This window comes from Zophobas morio, unplaced genomic scaffold, assembly GCF_036711695.1.
Source record: "Zophobas morio isolate AGI-343-1 ecotype UQ-CSIRO unplaced genomic scaffold, CSIRO_AGI_Zmor_V1 ptg000030l, whole genome shotgun sequence".
NCBI lineage: Eukaryota > Metazoa > Arthropoda > Insecta > Coleoptera > Tenebrionidae > Zophobas > Zophobas morio.
In genome coordinates, this window is record NW_026972135.1 from 7,044,253 (window position 1) to 7,064,826 (window position 20,574).

Below are 20,574 nucleotides of genomic sequence, written 5' to 3' on the forward strand. Positions count from 1 at the left end.
ACAAAAAACGGACAGTACGTTTGGTAAACGTCAATATAACATTATAAGACAAAATGGAAATATAGAGAATTAAGACAATAATACAGTTATCTCAAATAAGCCTAGCCATATTAAATAAATAAAACAGATAATAGTCTAACCCAATTGCACGACAACGATTACATTCTCGAAATTAAATAGATTTAAAAAATCTAGTGCATAGGGAGTATTACATATGAATATAATGTAACGTAGAATTTTATAAATACAATATACTGACTGAAGTATAGTATATGAAATTTCTGTTTATTTTAGAACTTCTTAAAGGTCGACGGGAATGTCGTTGTCCCCACGAACAAATCAAATGTAAAGCACTTCTTCCACCGCCGTCTGTACTTGTTGATATTTTGTCGTCATAACCCTTTAGAGCGTCAAAATTTCTGTACAAGACTGCAGTGTGAACTGGTGAGTTTTTTCCCAACAACATATCAAAGAAAAATCGTACGTTGTCATACTTCTGATGAAAAAATATATCCCCAGGTATAACTTGAAAATTCTTCAAAAAATACGTGGCAGTCAAATATTCCGCAAAAGATGCATGCAAAAAAAGCGGTGTGTTATTTTGGAAACCAGTTATAATACCAATGGATTCGTATTCGTGACAACTGCTGTCTGTATCTTCTTGACATTTAATATCTTCGCAGTCCGAAAATATTAGGTTAACTGCAAGTTTTGCATAGTGTGTTAAGATTTTTTCTTTATCACTGTTAAACACACGTTTTGAATAAGAATCCTGGATGTTAAGAGACAACTTATTTTGATAGAAGATGTTGAATTTCTCTTCTATAAAATAATGATATAGATCAGTCAAGCGCCAACAATCGCCAAATAATTTTAAATATTTGTCATTGTTTTGAAGAACTATCTCTGTGAGCATAAATATTTGGAGTGGAATTCCTAAAATATCGACATGTGTTATGAAAGCAAAACTAGATTTAATTTTTTGAACAGCACTTTCTATGTTGTCGGTTGAAACGATACAATCAAGACGTTTCCTAATATAATCTTCTTGTTCGTGCTCGTTAAACTGACTTATGTTCAACGAAAGTGTATTAAATTTTTTTTCAAGGAAAGATTTCAAGTGTTTTCTACTGGTAACTCATTGGATGAATCCTTTCTCTGATAGCAAAACAATCAAATCTGATACGTCTTCCAAATATTTAGTAGAAATTTCATCAAGGGCATCCCACACGTAGAAAACACGCGCTTGATCCGAACACAATTTAAAAAATTCTTTGTCTATCCTTCTAAGAGATTGATATTTCGTGTCTAAGACGAATTTTTCAAATAAATTTACATGATTTGATACTTTACACTCTTCTGATTGTTTAAAAAATAAATTCACTTCTTGAGGGCTAATAAGTACTGTCCAGAATTTAGAAGAACACTTATTTTTTAAGCTTTTTGTTAGTTCAGTCTTACCCATCCCCGGATCACCTACTACTAAATTAATGTTCTTCCTAAACTCGGAGGACCAGAATTCGTTTTCGTTTTTAGAATGATTAGTTAATTTATAATTTTGCAAATCTCCGACATCGCCTTTGCTCCGGACCCATTCTAAAATGTTGTTTTTAAGAAATTTGAAATAATGAACAGTTTTTGATTTTGGAGTTTTGGAGCATATTTTCTCAAATTCAGACTCGCTACAATGATTTTTACTTATAATGAAAATTGGATCATCAGGAGTTCTGCATTCTGCTTCATTTAAATAATCGTCGATGTTTGTCAGTGTAATATTTGGAAGTTTTTCTACTTCATTAGAACTATCTGCACAATTTAGAATAACTACCGTACTACGATTAACATGTTTTAAATATTTAATATCTATAACATTTAACGACAAATACCTTTCGATGTAAGGATTGGGAAGAACTTCTTTTTTCCCATCTATCAAGCGTGGACCGTCTATCATTCCTAAAAGATTATTTACAATAATATTCTTTAAAAATTCTTCATTTCCTCCACATATATCCATCAGATTAAGCAAACCTTTCCCTTGGAAGGAAATCGTAAAATTCTGCATCACTGTTTCATACAAATTGTCTTCTGATTTCAAGTCCATCAAGTTCTGAAACACGGAACGACCTTTCATCCATTCTCCCCGTTTTCCTTCACCAATCAAGATGAATTTACCATCTGGACAAAGTTGAATAGCTTTTCCGATATTTTCGTGCTCTTTTACAATTAGGGGACGTTTCTCCATCAACCACAACAACTGCGCCAACACATTCCCATCTAGATCTTCTATCTTGGATATATAATTAGGAGAAAGGCGATAAAAAGATCTCAGTCTATTTAGTTCCTTGATGTCAACATTCTTGTCCAAGTCGTCCCACAACTCTTTCACCACATCGCACTCAGCGTTTTCCAACAGCGTAATATCAAATGAACAAATTGCTTCTCGAAGAATTTTCCCTTTGTCGCTGACTGGACCAGAAGTAAAATGTTCAACGTAAGGAGATAACAGACAAAGCGCAATTGTACGTTGCATCAGCTTCTTGTCTAACTTTATTTTTGATCCTTCTAGCATATCCCACTCAGATATAATTCTAACGTACTTTTCGAACGTTTCTTGATTAGAACAGAACGTCTTCACGAAGTTACTCGCTGTCGATTTTTCAAGTGTCTCCAGACTTTCTTGGTTAGAATAAAGACTAAAGCTTTCAAAAAATGTCTTGAACTGTTGAAGTTCTGAATGAACCACTGCATCATCTTGGTCTTCTCGAATTCGGAACTTATAGCAGTGACTTATATGTTGAGAAATTTTCAAACAATCATCAGCAATTTCTACTTTGTAAGGTTCCAAGAAAAATTCTTTTCCGTCGAGCTGAAATTTTGTGTCTTTAGAAACTTTAAATTTAAGGTTCGTGAACAAAATGGAATGATGTGGTTTCTTGTTTATCTCTTGGAACGATTTATAATATCTAAGTAGGCTAAAATCTCCTTTTTCGCTTGCCAGTCGGTGTATCCCTAAACTTCCTGGCTTGTTGCTGTGTTTTAATTGCACTGCTTTTGTCTGTATTCCTTCATCTGTCTCCATTTCAACAACCACATCATCAAATGCTCCAAAATTTGCATCGTCCGAGGAGACGTAGAAGTTTTTTACTTCATCCCGCTGTACCATGTGAAGAATGATGTTGGCAGTTATCATATTTTCGTACTTCTTTCCTTTGTCGGTGGTACCAGGTCTTTTCCGAAAGTTCTAAAACGTCACAAAAAAAAAACACCAACGGTGGTTTTACTTCTTTAAGCTATAAATTGTAATACCTTTTCTGTACGTGATGAATTTGTGTTTGTGTGTAATTTTTTTTCGGACCTATCGACCACGTCTTCCATAATGATATTGATAACTCTTCACTGAGTGGATACCGGAACCTGAAAATCAGTTATAAAATATGACATTCATATTTACAAAATTCAAATCTTATATTCTTCCTATATATAAAATCATAATGACGTAGTTTTGGTACACACATCACTCTAAGAAGTGTCCGGGAAAAAATATTCAACATTCAAGTTGAAAACACATAAATGGCAACACAAAATACACTCAAAATAAAATACAGAAGTGTCGCAATAATGTACAGGAAACTTACTCAGTTCGATAAATATTATAAATTAGATATAACGTATTACATTGAAATATCTCGTGTATAAAAATTACCCATTTCTTCGTCGTCATACAAGAAAATAAAAATGCATTATTTCTACAAATTGCGTCAAATAAAATAACAATATTATCCTTACAAATATGTACAAACGAGCAGTGGAATCAAATACACTGACTCACGATACAAGGTTTTTCCCACCTCGCCACGATTTTGCAAGGAGGATTGTTAATAAAATCGTTGACTAATTAGTTAATTACTGAAGTATTTACACATGTGGATAACGTTGGTGTCTTTTTTGTCTTTTTAATCTACTCCAGATTAGCACTTTGATAAAATTTAGTAAACAAAATGCAACGTACCAGCTTTAAGACACATGTGACCTTCAGAATACACTCGAGATTACGGCTTTTCTAATCTAATAACCACGAACAAAATCTATGCGTGATACGCAGACATATACCCGCCGTACTGACAGTACCGACCATAATGATTGCCGCATAGGCAACACAGAATACACGCAGAAACCGCATAAAAAATAATGACATTAAGAACATTTTGTTCAATTTTGTTCATTCAAATCAAACTAATTTCTAAATACGTGACAATCTTTCGATGTACTGTTTATTCAAAAATTAAAAAACCACCACCTGTTGAACTAAGTTGATACCAAATAAAACTCCCCTAGGGCAGTGAGTATAGATGTTAAATACATAGTCACTGCCTAGGGCTTATTTTTACACTGACAATTGTAAATATCGATAAATCAAACAACTGTGAAAAGAAAAATCGAAAAATTTAAAAGTTGAAAAATTGTAAAACTAAAAAATCAAAAAGAAAAATCAACCTGATCTGACATGACTTGACTTGATTTGACCTGACCTGACCCGATTTTCCAATTGGTCTCCACCAGTTTCCATACTTTTCGACTTTTTGTTTATTCTGTATTGCTCATAAAATAAAAAAAAATAATTTTTTAAAAGGGTCTGCAATTTTTTATTATTACTACAGTTGAATTAACAAAACAGGCAGTTCTTCAATACTTCACTAGGTAGTATAGTCAAATTAAGAGAGATAATCTATAATTTTAATAATACAAAATAGGTTTTCAGATTTCTTCGATTGCGCAAAGAACTGTTCAAAGTGTTAATAGTGTACTTAGTATCTATTTTTTTTTTTCTTCCGTGTGTGACTACCTCACCCGAATAATACAAACCAGATTGTAAAAACATCTTTATTAAAAACAATATAAACCCACTATATATCTCACACTCACGGCGGCTCCGTAGAGTCCTCACTCTCCGAATCCGTCATATCAAAGAGCTGCTTCTTCACCACAGTGCGACTAAAAAACAACCATCAACTACAACCCCCCAAAAAAAAAAACCTCACACTACTTTGGATCATTCGAACCCGCGGTCGTGCTTCCCCCAGGTGACCTTTTTCCTCTTGCTCGTTTAGGCGTCGAGGTCGACTGTTCAGACATTTCCGTGATGGACGGCAAGCGACCATCAGTGTGCGAAGAGTCCGCCATCCCCGCACTGGCAGGCGTCAGGGTGGTCTCATCACCCTCTTCTTCGTCGTTGGCATTGTCACATCGACACGCCTTGATAATAATCTCATGACGACGAACACCTTTATTACCTTTATTTTCCACACAAAGCTTCGGTTTTTCTGGGTAGAAGTACTTGCTGGAGATTAGAGACGAACAAGTTGTTGTTTTTTCACCTCCTTCAGGAGAAGAACTAGTACCTGTAACTCTCTATTTGAATTAGTTTAAGTCAACGTTGAAACTTACGACCTTTTTGTTTAGTTTGTCGCATTTTGTAGCAGATGAAGAGTGTGCCTAGAAGGAACCAAACAAAGATTGTTATTAACACGGCTGTCAAAATCATGGACGATGTGCTCATTTGGCTATTTGTAGGGGCTAGATTTTCGTTTTGACTTTGATCTGCGGCGTGCCGGAATTCGTCCAGTTGTTTCTCCAGGTTGTTTTGAGTGACACCTGAGAGAATTTTGTTCTTGATCAACTATACCTACTTTTAATTATAGTTTGTATTTACCGAGTCTTTTCAAAGTATTCCTCACCCTTAACACACCCCCAAACGCCGAATAGAACTTCTCATCCTGCAGACGCGGAAGAATCTGTTCCTCGATCCAGTGACAAAACTCATTCTGAAACTTCCCCATGTTTTCAGTCTTGACGTTTTTCCACTGAAGACACTTATAAGACGTGACGAAGAACTTCATCACCAAGTAACTCGAAGTGTTGGACTCGACGTTGTACAAAGGGCAAGTTTTCGTAGGGAGAGCAATAGCGCTAGGGCGAGTAATGGAATCGAAAAAGGGCAAAGGGATGGTGGCGTCACAACGACTGGATTTTTCGTCGGGTGCATTACCTTCCACAAAAATTAAATTAGCGCATTGGTCCTTATCGGAAATGGGTTGCAGAGGGATTCGTTGGATTTCGAAATTCTCCACTGGGTGGACAAACACTGTAGCCAACTATTGTAGTACCCACGTGACTTACTATTTTGAGGTAGAGGTTTCGCCCATCCTTGTCCGTTCGTCCTCAGGAACCACTTTAGTTCGTCAAAAAGCCCCAATAACGTGGCCATGCTGTCGTAATCGATCAGTCCAGCGTAATACGCGTATTTGGCTATAGGGAGAACCGCGTGGTGTAAATAACCCCCTAAAAATAAACGCTAAACCACTAGACTTGTTTCAAGAGTTAAAATTTATACCTAGTAAATCTGTTAAAGCTAGCAACGTTATGTGTTTAGTTTTACCATGAGTTTCTTGTCGTACCGTTTCAAGAATCATTCGAAAGTACTCCACCAAATCGCTCACGAATTCGTTCGAATCGATCACCAAAATGGACGTGCTTGGAAGCAAGTCCTCCAGGATCATACGAGAAGTTAACAGGGCGAGACTTTCCGAAGACCAGCATTCCTTGCAATTGTCGGCTTTAGTGAAGAGTGTGGTACCTACATTCAAATCTGCCGCCTCATTCGTACATGAGACTGTTACAAGGAGGAAGAAGATCATAAATGGCATATAAATGACAAATAAAAAACGGGTGAAAAGTCACTAGATTTTATTTCAATGAACTACAGAGTTCAGAGGTTCGGCTTTGATATTCGCTAGGTTGAGTCGATTGTCTAGTTCGTCGTCTATGAGTCCCACGATGGCCCTGAAATTGCATTTTTAGGGTAAATTGAGGAAATTTATTATAATTATCGTTCAGGATGTTTTTAGAGTATTTTAAATAGAGGGCGGACCGCGCCCACCCACCCCGCCTCCATTTCAGTGATTCATTTTACCTCAATAACCATTGAGCAAAATGCACTCGTCGCACAGTCGGGTCGTCGCAGATGCTGCACTTTCGTCAATAATAGGGAAAACCAGCCTATGATGATGGCATGCCTTCAAATTTTTTGGACCATTTGAATTTCGCGGTCAAATCACCTGTTCAAGATGCTATCCTTACTGGTACATGAATGTCTACAAAGCAGTGTGAGTGTAGGGCTGTTTCTTGAAAGGCAGAAAAATAAATGAAATATTGTTGACTCTCGAAGTAAGTTTTACATATTAATCAATTTGAAATCATGTTCTTATTATGCTTAACTCAGGGGCACCAATTTAATTCATGTTTTCTATACATATGACACATGTAATACAGGTGCCAGTTTAGGGTTGTGTAGTAAATGAAAAAATACAGAGACTGATTTTAATAAAACCTCGAATTTCCTTATGATGGCATCCCAAAGCTTTTCCTTTGATGGCATAGTATGCCATCATAGGTATAAGGTTTTGACTCTCATAAAAACTGAGAAGTCTTTTTTTATGACAGAGGAATGTCACTTGCAGCCTCAAGTACAATGTCCAGTAAGGCTAAGACGCAGTTATGGGAGGAAAAAAAACATAGTAGAGGCTTTGCGAAAAGTAGATGGGATGGCAATTAGCGTCCAAAATCTTCAATGTCCCTGCTACCACACTGCGCAGAAGATTTAAAAACAATTGTAACACTACCAAAGGAGATTTGGGGGGTAAAAGACCAGTATTTAGTCGGGAGATGGAAGATCAATTTGTTCAACATATAAAGGATATGGAAGCTAAATTCTTCGGTTTAACATTAAAAGATTTAAAGAAGTTAATTTTCGAATTTGCATCTAAAAATAATATAAAAAACCCTTTTAACAAAGAAAAAGAAACAGGTGGTGATAAATGGATTCAGGGATTTTTAAAACGAAATCCACAGATATTTCTCAGAAGGCCTGAAAACACCTCAGCTGCTCGGGCACAAGCCTTCAATAAAAATAATATCGCTTTATATTTTAAATCTCTGAACGAGGTTATGGAAAAATATAACTTTCCACCAGAAAATATTTACAACATCGACGAATCTGAATGAGCTGATGGACAACGCTCCAATGGGCAGCAAAGCCTATTGTCAACTAAACGGTTGGATGTGTTCAGAGATTTTTGTACAATGGTTGGAACATTTTGTACATTACACTAAAGCTTCGAATGAAAACAAGGTTTTACTCTTATTGGACGGCCACAGCAGCCACAAAAGCCTAGAAGTGCTACAATACGCGAAAGATAATGGTGTGATACTATTCTGTTTTCCCGCACATTGTACCCACCGGCTACAGTCCCTGGATGTAGGTTTTTTTTCACCTCTCCAAACTTATTACGGCCAAGAAATTCAGACTTGGCTTAAACAACATCCTGCTAGAATCGTCACACATTTCCAAGTAGCTGGGCTTTTCAATAAAGCGTATTTGAAGGCTGCTACACCCGCAAATGCAGTACACGCGTTTGCCAAAACAGGAATATATCCCTTCGATGACAACATCTTTCCTGACTGGATGTTCCAATCCTCTTTCACAACTGATAGACCGTTAACCGAACATGACCAAAATGGTCAAAAACAACCACAACAAGGAGGCGCAGACGTTGAACTGCCTAAATTAGGCTCTGGAACACCAGAAGCTACTGAAGTTGAACCTTCAACATCAGGATTTGCCAAAGCTAAGTCCATGACAGAAAGATTTCCGTCAACGAGGAAACGAAGATATTATAGTATTCAGGAACTATCTCCATTGCCGCAAGCTTCACTTGGAGCTTCAAGGAAAAGATTAAGAAAACCTAGTAAAAAAGGACATATAAATTCCACGCCAGACATTGATGAATTAAAAAAGGAAGTAGAAGAAAAACAACAAAGGAGAGGGAAAAGTTATCAAGAAAAGCAAAAAGGAAGATTTTGGTTGAAGAAGAAACGAATTATGTCAGTGATAATGAAAAGGTTGAAGATCTTGATGACGATGAAGCCGATGTTGCATGTTTATATTGCAATGATATATTCTCTAGGTCGAAAACAAGAGAAATGTGGATTTCATGTCAGAGTTGTGGTTCCTGGTGCCACAGTGAGTGCGCGGGTGTTGAAAAAAGAATGAAGCAATTCATCTGCGAACCTTGTGAATAAGTTTTTTTTGTTAAGTTTTGCCTTAATGTTTCGTTACTTGATGATTTCTATTTAGTTTATTCGTTTCTTGATTCGTTTTGCTACAAATTGTAGTCCTGTATCTTAAATCTATTTTATTACTTTCATAATAGCCCGTCAATTCTTAATAAAAATTAACATTACTTAAAAAAAACTCTAAAAATTCGGGTGTGCCATCATAAGAAGAGTATTGCCTATGATGGCACACTTCATGGTTTTTGGTTCTAATTTTTTTTCAAAATAAATATTGAATATATTGAAAATTTGATGAATTAATATCAATTTCAATATAATTGCTCGTTTAAATTACCCACAAAAAATCCCTAAAATCATAGAGGAGGTTATACTAAGGTGTCAAAGTTAAGTATGCAATCATAGGTAGGTTTCCCCTAAGCATGCAGCTTTTTGTCTGTAAGGATACGATGCATGATTGATCTTGAACCTCCACTCATGTGTGCCACTTGTTCTTCACTGTCTACGCGTACAATCCGTGGAGCCCCAGGAAGGCCTTCCCGAATAGGCTGAAAAGATTCATCTTCTTTTGCTAGATGCCACAAACGACGAAACACAGTGGCTGCATAGCGTTTACATTCTTCATAAATTAACATCATTTCAAAATATTCTTTATACATATGAATAAGACGTCAATAACTTAGTGGTACTGGTACTGATTTTTTTATAGTTTGTACTGTTCTTAAATAAAAAAAAAGCAACGAAACGATTTTTGTTATATTTTTTATTCGTATCTTTTCAGTCTCTAAAAAGTACTCACAACTTTAAAGAAACTGTTTTAAATCATCATGTGCAACATCCATATTATTCTTAAATAAGTCTCCGTTTTCATTATCTTCCCCATATGATTGACACCACAGCAGATACCTATGATCTCAATACACCAGGGAAGTGGAGTCTCGTCTCTTTCTTCGTTGTTTAGATTATCAGCAACAAAGCTGTTCAGTAAAAATTGATACTGTTTATTGAAAATGATAAGTACCGATTAACCAAAAGCGGTATTTATGTTTTAGTAACTACACTTAATAACGTTCTTTGAACGAACATGTGGTACTCTTTTTTAGTAATAACGATAAACTTGATATCAATGATATGATATATAGTGAATTCTGAAAATGCACTAATTTTCGTTGAAAAAAGAACACATTATTCACGGGGCTCTTAAGAAAATTACTTCTAATACCTGCTTTTCGGTATCTACAGTACAAACTATGTGGAATCCTAATAAATGTTTTATTTGTCTACGATGAAATGAAACAGCTTCCCTTATGTCCCTTGCTACTGGTATATACTTTAATTTTTTATAAAAAAATTAAAGAGTAAACAATGGTCCCATCAAAACATGAAGAATGTATTTCAGAATGTCTCTGTGAAAATTACACTTAACTACAATAATTCCACCAGAAGATCAGCTTTTAACCATCAAAATCAATGCAACTAAACTGTCAAATTTCAAATATTTCAGAATACAGTCACTTGACATGTCAAGATCAAGACTTGTTTTCTGAAATCCTGTCTGAAATGGCCTGAAGATGTGACCGTTTCGTCCAAAAACAGTTGCAACAGGTGCGTTTTAGCGTCTGCGCACTGTACTTCCTGCACGTGCCGGACTGTTGAACTTTAACACCAATATTGCAATTAGTTTCCCGAAAATCTGAAAACTTCGTGATTTTACCGTGAATGGGACAAAATACGATAATGGGCAAAAACGTGTTCCTACCACATTTATCTGTGTTTTCTTTTAATTTTTTCTTAAATATTGAATTTATCACAAACAATGACTTTATAATTATTAGATATTACACAGTTCACTAATATTAAGTGATACATAGTTGCAGTTTTCCATAAAATTTTTAAAAAATGTAACGCCGGTCCCCTGTCCCCAGGCGATATTTACAAAAAGCTTCGTATTGTGGGCAACTGCTGCATTCATGTTATTTATGTATAATTTATTTTTGTAAACTCAATACCGTGAACATTTATTTAAACATGATTAAAAGTCTTTTAATTGCTTTATTGTTGTACAAAAAAAATAAATAAATGTGTACCTACAAATGCATCATTTAAGATTTGGTAAGCATTTATGGATATTGTTATCATTGCTTTTAACTGAAGAAGTTGTGACTGCTTCTGACAAGTTGACAAAGTGAGTGAAAAAAATGGCCAAACAGTTAAGTTGTTTGTTGTTGTAGTTTTCACGTTTTATTTACATCATTTATTCGTAATTTGAAAAAATATGTTTTCTAAAGTAACGACGGTCCCCGCTGATATAAACGGTATTTTCAATTTTATAGCGTAAGTATTATGTTTGTCCAATAAAGCATTGAAAACAATTTGATTAAATGGTTATGTGCTAAATTTCAGATTATTGCGAATTACAAAATATATATATTAAACGTATTTTGTGACGACGGTCCCCTGTAACGCCGGTCCCCTTATTTTTAATTTTACCGATAAATTCTTATCTATAGTGGCTAACGGCCATATTATTTTATGTTTAAGAAAACGAAGAAAACTGCAGCTGAAAACGAGACTATAAACGTGAAAAGAAAAAAAAAACGTGTAAGAATGTCGGAAAAAGATGGAAATTTAAAAAGAATGAAAGACACGGAGTACAATCTAAAAAATCGAAAGAAAATAAATGACATGGACAAAAATGAAAAGATGCGATTAAGACAGCAGGTAAAATTAAAAACTACGCGTTACAGAGATATTTTCAACATTCCAGGCATTTCGTCGATGCACCAAATTACGTGTAGTATTGAAGCCAAAAAACATATTTTGTAGAAAATTAAGTTATTTTGAATGCTCATTTAATTGTATTTGTAACCACTTTCCTTTCAACAAAGGCCAAATAAATTTTATTAACGTATTAAAATTTATTATTATTTTATAATTAAAACTGTTCCTCGCTTAGAAAGAAAATCTAGTCCTTCATTTGCTGCCTATTAAAATATTTTCGCGGACATTATTATAAATTGCTTTTTAACATCCTGTAGTGTTAATCTATTAACAAAAAATTACACCTAAAACATGTTAGTTTTTATTTTTTTCTTTTCAGTGATTTTGCCCTTTATCGTATTTTGTCCCGAATATGTTCGATGAAATTATGTTTAATTGTATTAGGTGGGCCGATCCCGACTGTACTGCAGTGCCGGGCCAACCCGCGACGGAGGTGGAGCAAGCCCCTAATCTCCGTCAATTTCCAAAAATCAGTTTAATATACTGGCCCCGCATGCGGGGCGTATCAGATATTAAGCTGATAAGAACAGATACTACACTTTGATCTTAGCCATAAGGCCGAGAAGCGATAACAACTCAAAATTTTCAAAAAACTGATATACAAAATCCGAATTTCTCCGTCCGGTAACAGCAACCGTCAGCGGTATCTACCAGTCACTTTCGTTACTAGCACGACTACGCTCGCTCAATAACCCGCATTCGCATTGGTGACAGCATGGGGTGAAGGAGGGGAGGTGCTGCTACTACCGACCCTACAAATCAAAAAAACATCAAGAACGGGAAAACGTAAAAAATCTTCGAATCTGAAACATAATTAAATAACGTTTCAAAAATCAGTTTAATACACTGGCCCCGCATTAATATTGATAACGACTTGATTTCTTTCACAATTCTCCAGAATCTTTTCCGCTTGCCATGCCGAATCTATGATTTGTTCCTACAAATAAAACAAAAATATAAGTATAGTGTACTTATCAAAACTAAAAAAAACACCATAAGTCTACTGTGATAAGTTGCACTATCCATTACAATAAGAGACCCTTCCGGAAGATTGGATATTAATTTTTCTTTAAACCACTTGTCAAAATTTTCCTGGTTCATGTTATGATAATCACCAGACTTTGTTTTTGCTTTGAAATCCAGAGACGCTCCTTCAGTAAATCCGAGTTTATTGCCAGCGCGAACTACAATATATCTACATTCTTCTCCATGCTGATATTTACGCAAAAATTTTGTTCTTCTTAGCTTAATGGATGGTCTCTCCATTAGAAACAATCGATTATTATTTTTATGAAACTTAAAACCAACGTTTCTAATCCATGTGTTTAGTGTCCTGGGTCCAACTTTAAAGTCCGGTATCCCCTCCATAACTCTAGCATGAAGCGACTTAATAGTTACGTGGAACCTGTATTTTTTTTTTGTAAATTAATAGATTAATCAGAAATTTTTAACATTTCGGGGCCAGTTCTGTTTTTCCTTTTCTCTCAAATTGCACATCATGGTTTCTTTCTAAGTAATCCAAAACAATTTCAAAATTTGACAAAATATCTACGACATACTCAAAATTTGGTAATTTTAAGTCTCACACAAAATACCTGGGGTATTTTGTATTAATAAAATTGTCAGGTTTCAACTAAATTCTTTCAGTTTATGCAACCAATTGAACACTTAACAACAACACATGATACCTCCTCGACCTGTCTCCATGCTTGCGATCGTTATTTATTTTTTTATTTATTAGTCTGTGCACGAGTTTAAGGGTCCGTTCTTACCCTCCGCAATGTTCTCAACACAAAATATCTGTGCTCATCAGATGGCAGCACCGAAAATTGATGTCCAGAGGGATGATATCGTGTTTTCGTTCCTACAGGGCGACAAAGTATTTGAAACGGACCCAACAACCAGCTTTCTAGAAAGGCCGATGTATGTGGTCTGTGTTTTACCCCATTCGGTTCCTCAAACCTTACATTATCATTAATCTTGAACCTTGTCCCCGCTCGAGGCCACATGTTCGCAGACCCCGTCTCTGAATGGCGATAAATTGAGTGTTAAAATGGTTGTCTCTCGTCGATCTATGTGAATGACGGCCCGTAATTTGACATGTCAAGTAGGCCTTTTGAACTGAAAGAGGCTGAAGATACGACCGTTTCCAACAGTACACAACAACAAGCAACAGGTGCGTTTAGCGTCTGCGCATTGTGCTTAATAGACACGACGCAATCAAGAGCGACTGTTGAATTTCACCGAGTGTTGCGATCAGTTTTTCGAATATCTTAAAACTTATTCGTAATTTTACCACGAAAGTATCGACGAAAACTTATGTTTTATTGAATTAGGTGGGCCGATCCCGACTGTACTGCAATGCCGGGCCAACCCGCGACGGAGGTGGAGCAAGCCCCTAGCCTCCGTCAATTTCCAAAAATCAGTTTAATATACTGGCCCCGCATGCGGGGCGTATCAGATATTAAGCTGATAAGAACAGATACTACACTTTGATCTTAGCCATAAGGCCGAGAAGCGATAACAACTCAAAATTTTCGAAAAACTGATATACCAAAACCGAATTTATCCGTCCGGCAACAGTAAGCGTCAGCGGTATCTACCCGTCACTGTACTTACTAGCCCGACTACGCTCGATCAATAACCCACATTCTCGTATAAAATTAAGTATTTTTTTAAAGTTCCACAGATTTTACTTTGTTTTAAATGAAAGTCATGTTCAGGTGTTTCAACTAGGTAAATGCATAAACACGCACGCATGTAAACAGTATCACTGTGGAAACTGTAGTGATTATTAATTGTGGAACGACGTGCACTTTTAACAACGATTTATTGATTATTATGTACATGTCAATATATATATTTGATAATGAAAATATTTATGTTTTTGCGACGCGTGCCCGTTGACGGGTTGTTGGTGACTCTGTCCGCCACCCGTTCGTCCAGGAGGGCGGTGATGAATAATATCGGGGGTGGTACCGAACACCCGACGAGAGCCGAGCGGCCGAGAACTTCGGGTGGTACCACACATGACTTCCCCTCTTGAAGGTGCGTCCTTCAACATATTACGACTGGCTGGCCTAGAGGGGTAGCCTGGAAAATTGAAAATTGTACCAAAATGTCTAAACGTGAAAAACCCCTATAATAGTCAGTTCGCATCATAAGTAATGTCAATTGATCGCGCACTATGGGTAAAACGCACACTTTACGTAAGGCGCGTTTGGTGAGTCCATGAACAGTTTCCGTCCGGTTTTCCATGTGAGAGGTGGTACATTTTCTTCTGTAATGCTCTTGCTGTTTCTGCCATTTGGATCTTGATTGCAGTTGTGTTAGGTACTCTAACATGAAATCTACATAATTTGTTTTAACGTGTGGGTTTTTGATAAAACTCCTTTCAAGACTAAAAAAGCGTTTGAGAGCTGCATTTCGTGAATTACCAATATTTATTTTGTTATTTTTAATGGGCAACCGTACAATAAATCGCCCGTCATGGTCCCGTTGGACAGTTTCCCGGAAGTGGGTTTCACAAAGAATTTCTTCTTCGTTAGACGCATTCTTATCGTAATCCGCCGTAATTACTGGTTTTTCCAATTCCCAAATCTTTCTTGCCTGGATTTCTAAGCCGGGGTCGGGTCCGGATATGGAAATATTGCATGTTGTAAAATTTGTCGGTAAGTTTATGGTACCGAGAGGGCCTCCCACAATAAACCCTAAATGTGTTTTTTGAAATATTAACCCACTGCCCGGCGAGGACAATTGGCCTATGCAAAGTAAATTCCAAAAAAGGCCGGCTCCTATCAAAAGATCTATTGTACCCGATTGGAAAAATTTGGGATCTGCTAATTTTATGGTTTTGGGAATTTCCAAAGATGAGGGGTTGATAGACACTAACGGAAGATTTTCGGTTATTTTGTTCACCACGATGCAATTTATTTTTGTTGAGTATGCATTATAAATAGATTTTATACCCACATCTAGAACTTGCCTTTGAGAAGAACTTGCCGCTCCATTTAAACCCTTAATTTGAATATTTATTTGTTTCGTGTTCAATTTTAGTTTTTTAATCATCGGTTCAGTTATGTAATTGGACATAGAACCTGGATCCAACAAAGCTCTACAAGTTTCATATTCATTTTTAGCATTTTTAATAAGAACTATAGCCGTTGATAGTAAAACGGAATCTGAGCATTTTAATAAACTAGACGAATGATTACTTAAAGTTACTGAACTATTTTCATCGGCGTCAGCTTCGTCTGTATGTATTAACGTATTATGTTTTTTGTTACAAGCTTGACATTTATGACTGGTACGACATGTAGCAACCTGATGATTCTCTCGGAGACAATTGATGCATAATTTAAGACGTTTAACTTGCGCTATACGCTCGGGAATTGACATTTTCAAAAAATCTATACACTGAAAAATTAAATGAGATGATTTTTTACACATTGAACAAGATGCTTGTTTTTTATTAGTGGTTATGTGAGAAACAGTCTTTGATTTGTTGAAATAATTATTTTGTTTATGATAAACCTTTCCTTCATATGATGTTTTATTATTCGACATATAACTTAATGATTCCAACATTAAACAACGTTTTTCTAGAAAGTCAATAAACTGTTTGTAAGTCGGTAGGTACATCTTTATCGAGGGAAAGTTGCCATTCACGTTTTGTACTATAATCCAACTTTTCTACAATGATAGGAATAAGTAATGCATCCCATTTGTCCACCGTTATTCCTAATGATTTTAGAGACGTTAAATTCGACACCACCGTATCGACAAGAGCCCGCAATAAGGATGGTGATTGCTTATTTATACTAGGAGCATTTAAAATGGACATTACGTGATCTTGCACTATTAAACGAGTATTTTTGAACCGATTAGTTAGTAATCTCTATGCCTCTTTATAATTTTCATCGTTAATAACTAAAGATTCGATGGTACGCAAGGCTTCGTCGCGCAAGGAAGACTTTAAATACTGAAATCGCTGACGATTATTTAACGCCTTATTCTCATCTATCACCGATTTGAACGAATTTTCAAAATTTAACCATTCTTTGTAATCGCCACTAAATGATTTGATATTTAAAACAGGTAGATTCAACTGCATGCTGTCATTAGAATCTCGTGGATTTTTACCGTCCGTAGGGTTAAGCAATAAAGAAGTCGATGGAACCGAAACCGCGAGACTTTTTTCTATGATATCGTTTATAAGACACACAACATCGCAATAACGAATTTCAAATTCCGATCTGCAGCCTTCATAGGCTTCTGCGGCCCCCTTTTCAAGTTGGTCTATCTGGTATTGAGTTTCGTTAAAATCGTTTCTAATTCCGTCAAGAAGTGATAATCGTGCTTTTAATTGATTGATACAGACCCCAGGACTATATGACTGTACATATTCCTCTATTCGTTTCAATGTGTCATCAATGGTTTTCAATTTGTTTTTTTGCTGATCTAATTTAGACATATTTTTGAATAATTAATGAACCTTAAAGCCAATTAAAAATGTATAGATACACAAATACGCGTTGAAGCTAGCCGTGCGAATATGGTAAAAAAGGGAAATCTTAGGACAAAAGAGCCACTAACCTTTCTCCTCTCTCAGTGGTTTATAAGAGTGTAGCTGAACGTGTGCTGACTCCCTCTTGTTAAAGCCCTAGTTCCGATGTTGAAGATTTTTGCACGGGGTGGTGATTCCTCGTCGGAGATGCTGCCCACTGCTGCCGCAGAAATCGCTGAATGAACCTCTTCCGCGGGGTGGTGTTTCCTGTGTCGGAAATGCTGCCCACTGCTGCCACGGAGATCGCTGAATGAACCTCTTCCACGGGGTGGTGTTTCCTTTTTTAGAAATGCTGCCCACTGCTTCCACGGAATTTGTTAGTTGAAAACTTCTTCCATGGGGTGGTGTTTCCTTTTTCAGAAATGCTGTCCACTGCTTCCACGGAACGTCACTACCACGCGTCGCGTTTCAATTCGGAATAATACAATCGCGGTATTAAAATCCGGCTCGAAGGACCAATGTGGAAACTGTAGTGATTATTAATTGTGGAACGACGTGCACTTTTAACAACGATTTATTGATTATTATGTACATGTCAATATATATATTTGATAATGAAAATATTTATGTGTTTTTGCGACGCGTGCCCGTTGACGGGTTGTTGGTGACTCTGTCCGCCACCCGTTCGTCCAGGAGGGCGGTGATGAATAATATTGGGGGTGGTACCGAACACCCGACGAGAGCCGAGCGGCCGAGAACTTCGGGTGGTACCACACATCACAATTCGACTGTATTTTATATCATTTAACGTTAAATAAGGATGAAGCACGAGTGTATTTGAATGTTTTAAACATTTCAGGTGCTTTAGTTACATGTTTTGTACATTTTTTATTTTTCCCGTTTAATAAATTAAAACTTTGTAAATGGAAAATTGTCTTACAAGTAACACACACCCTTGGAAATTTTTACACCGAGTTTCTGCGGTTTTTTTCTCGAAAACTACCTACTTAATAATGTAAAATAATATTTTCCCGCTAAAATTTCACCCGAACCAGAACTTTTTCTGTGCATGCGATTTTTTTTGCCATCCGTCCCGGTCAGTGTCGCATCTCGTACATCTGTTATTCTAACGGACCATTCCAGCCTGGGCTTTAAATTCTTTGTCGGCACTCAAAGACCAATATTTTTACGTCTAAAACCATAATCAATATAACAAATAAGTGTGACCTTTTGAATCAAAACCGAAAACGAAATAATGGATTCTAACGAAAATAGCGACGGTCTTATGAATGAAATTTTATGCTACTTTATTATTATTACAATAATACACGAAGTGTCCAAATAATAAAAAAATTGTTATCAATACATACGTTACATAAAATAAGGTTTAGATATGCCGCGTACGACACTGAGACATGCCATGAGAATCACTGTTAAAAAATAATTGGAGATTAATATAATTTTAGAGCACTCATCTCTTAGAAAACTCGTCTGACGACTCATTTTCTAATTTTGGGATGTAATAGTGAAATAATAATGACAAGCAGCGGACTCACCGATTATTCCAAATTATCTCAAGAACCGATTACTAATAAATAATAACTAATAAGTGATAGCTACACCCCTCAACACCCTTTCAACTTTTGCCGCTTGTTTCGCACAACATTTTATCTATTTCCCGTTCGCGTTTGTTTTCCGACTAAATTATCCACCAACACCTTTTTAGTAAATGTCCCACAACATCACAGCATGGGATATGGGTGCCCATCAATCAGTCAACCCCGATTAGGTATGGCCAATTGAGTTGACGGATTTGTAGTGGTTCCAGCAAACTGTTGCCTGCTCCACTCGTCGTTTTATGATGAGACGTTTCTAACGGTGCCAAAAATGCGGGAAAACTTATAAGAACTCCTTCAAATGAATGCTGAGAAATTTAACAACACTTATTTAATGATTTCAGAACATTAATAAGTCAATTATACTTATTCATCCACTCCAAAAACTAATCATGTCTGCTGAAAACAACGCTTTTGGTTCATTTCTTTTTAGATGTTATATATACGAAAATAAATTCCAACAAATTACTGAAATCTGTTTTACTTTCACAAACTGAAACAAGGACTGTAAAATGAGTGAAATAAATAATTGTTGTTTGAAATATATGCGACGCAATTAATAGCCCTTAACCTATGACACAATAAAAGCGAAATACTCGATGAAACTCGAACGATCCACAAATACCCTCTTTGGTTTAGTGCGAAATTAATTAAAATAAACAAAATATCACTTACCTCCGTCTTGTAATAAGTACATAACAACTTGGTAGATACATAGGTATATATATATATATATATATATACAACAGAAAATCTTGTGAAAAATATTACGGATGAGACTTTAGAGAACACTTTGACAGCTTAAATGGCTTAAACCGAATTTGATACGTCTATCTACATTTTCTACATCTTCGTAACTATTCACTAATTTAACACTGTTTGAACTTCGAGCACTTCGAGCAAACTGTTGCGTGCTCCACTCGTAATCTTTTGTGATGGGGCTCTAACGATGCGGGAAAACGTGCGAGTATAACATACTAGAATAATTAATAAATGTCAAAAAAAAATAACTAGAAAGAAAATACAAAACGATCCTGCAATTTTAACCAATTAATTAATTAAATAATAATAAACTTGAGCTGCCATATAAAGAGATATGGTAATGTAGATGACCAACAATACACAGCTTGATTTTTAATTACGCACAATTTTATAATTTTTTATGCTGATTGTGCAATTTATTTAAGAAATTATATGATTAGAATTAATTAATTAATTATATTACATAAATATTATATACCCAGTGACTATTTTGAATTGAAAATTAGGACACTGAGCTAGTAGTTGCTAATTTCTCATCACATTTTCTGTGATCACACTTGTTATAGACAAGTAAAGTCCCCAAGTCAGGACTTTGATAAGAGAATAACTCATGTCAAAATTAACCACTGCTAACTAATCAGATGCTAACATTTTTGCTGACGATACATATTTCAGAATTGCCAACACAAAAATTTGTTTCGCCACAAACAGTTTTGCAATTCATTAGAAAACCCAAAAGGATCTCTTAATTTTTATTATAGCTACAATTGAATTAACAAA

At 35.9% G+C, this 20,574-nt stretch overlaps 2 protein-coding genes and 2 non-coding genes across 9 annotated transcripts; all 4 read right to left on the bottom strand.

The window, feature by feature from the left end:
- On the bottom strand, nucleotides 1-4,122 carry LOC135138195 (uncharacterized). 5 transcript variants are annotated; one of them, XM_064068113.1, is made up of 4 exons: nucleotides 4,010-4,122; nucleotides 3,307-3,414; nucleotides 1,887-3,241; nucleotides 1-1,832 (listed from the first exon to the last, which is right to left on the bottom strand). In XM_064068113.1, exons 2-4 carry the CDS (start codon nucleotides 3,373-3,375, stop codon nucleotides 1,139-1,141), a joined length of 2,118 nt encoding a protein of 705 aa, XP_063924183.1. In that variant the 5' UTR covers nucleotides 3,376-3,414; nucleotides 4,010-4,122; the 3' UTR covers nucleotides 1-1,138. The 5 variants fall into 5 exon arrangements, with proteins under 5 accessions (XP_063924183.1, XP_063924179.1, XP_063924182.1 ...); XM_064068109.1 differs by having other exon boundaries at nucleotides 1-3,241; XM_064068112.1 differs by lacking the exon at nucleotides 4,010-4,122 and adding an exon at nucleotides 3,801-3,927 and having other exon boundaries at nucleotides 1-3,241.
- A 783-nt stretch (nucleotides 4,123-4,905) lies between these two features.
- LOC135138812 (uncharacterized) lies at nucleotides 4,906-18,638 on the bottom strand. 2 transcript variants are annotated; one of them, XM_064068833.1, is made up of 7 exons: nucleotides 17,506-18,638; nucleotides 6,392-6,840; nucleotides 6,178-6,339; nucleotides 5,711-6,127; nucleotides 5,449-5,652; nucleotides 5,045-5,399; nucleotides 4,906-4,992 (listed from the first exon to the last, which is right to left on the bottom strand). In XM_064068833.1, the coding sequence occupies exons 2-7, from the start codon at nucleotides 6,702-6,704 to the stop codon at nucleotides 4,920-4,922; spliced, it is 1,524 nt and encodes a 507-aa protein (XP_063924903.1). In that variant the 5' UTR covers nucleotides 6,705-6,840; nucleotides 17,506-18,638; the 3' UTR covers nucleotides 4,906-4,919. The 2 variants fall into 2 exon arrangements, with proteins under 2 accessions (XP_063924903.1, XP_063924904.1); XM_064068834.1 differs by lacking the exon at nucleotides 17,506-18,638 and having other exon boundaries at nucleotides 5,711-6,046; nucleotides 6,392-9,146.
- LOC135139165 (U2 spliceosomal RNA) lies at nucleotides 12,290-12,480 on the bottom strand. The gene has a single exon (XR_010282132.1). It is a non-coding gene; the product is annotated as a U2 spliceosomal RNA (small nuclear RNA).
- LOC135139171 (U2 spliceosomal RNA) lies at nucleotides 14,242-14,432 on the bottom strand. Its single transcript, XR_010282136.1, has one exon. It is a non-coding gene; the product is annotated as a U2 spliceosomal RNA (small nuclear RNA).
- Nucleotides 18,639-20,574: the final 1,936 nt, after the last annotated feature.

Excerpts from the sequence above, each read along its gene's own strand:
- LOC135138812 (XM_064068833.1), bottom strand. The coding sequence starts at position 6,704 with ATGCCATTTATGATCTTCTTCCTCCTTGTAACAGTCTCATGTACGAAT. Across the intron at positions 5,653-5,710 it reads GAATACTTTGAAAAGACTCG|GTGTCACTCAAAACAACCTG; the intron begins GTAAATACAAAC and ends AAATTCTCTCAG. Across the intron at positions 5,400-5,448 it reads GCGACAAACTAAACAAAAAG|GTACTAGTTCTTCTCCTGAA; the intron begins GTCGTAAGTTTC and ends AGAGAGTTACAG.
- LOC135138195 (XM_064068109.1), bottom strand. The coding sequence starts at position 3,375 with ATGGAAGACGTGGTCGATAGGTCCGAAAAAAAATTACACACAAACACA. Across the intron at positions 3,242-3,306 it reads ATTCATCACGTACAGAAAAG|AACTTTCGGAAAAGACCTGG; the intron begins GTATTACAATTT and ends GTGACGTTTTAG.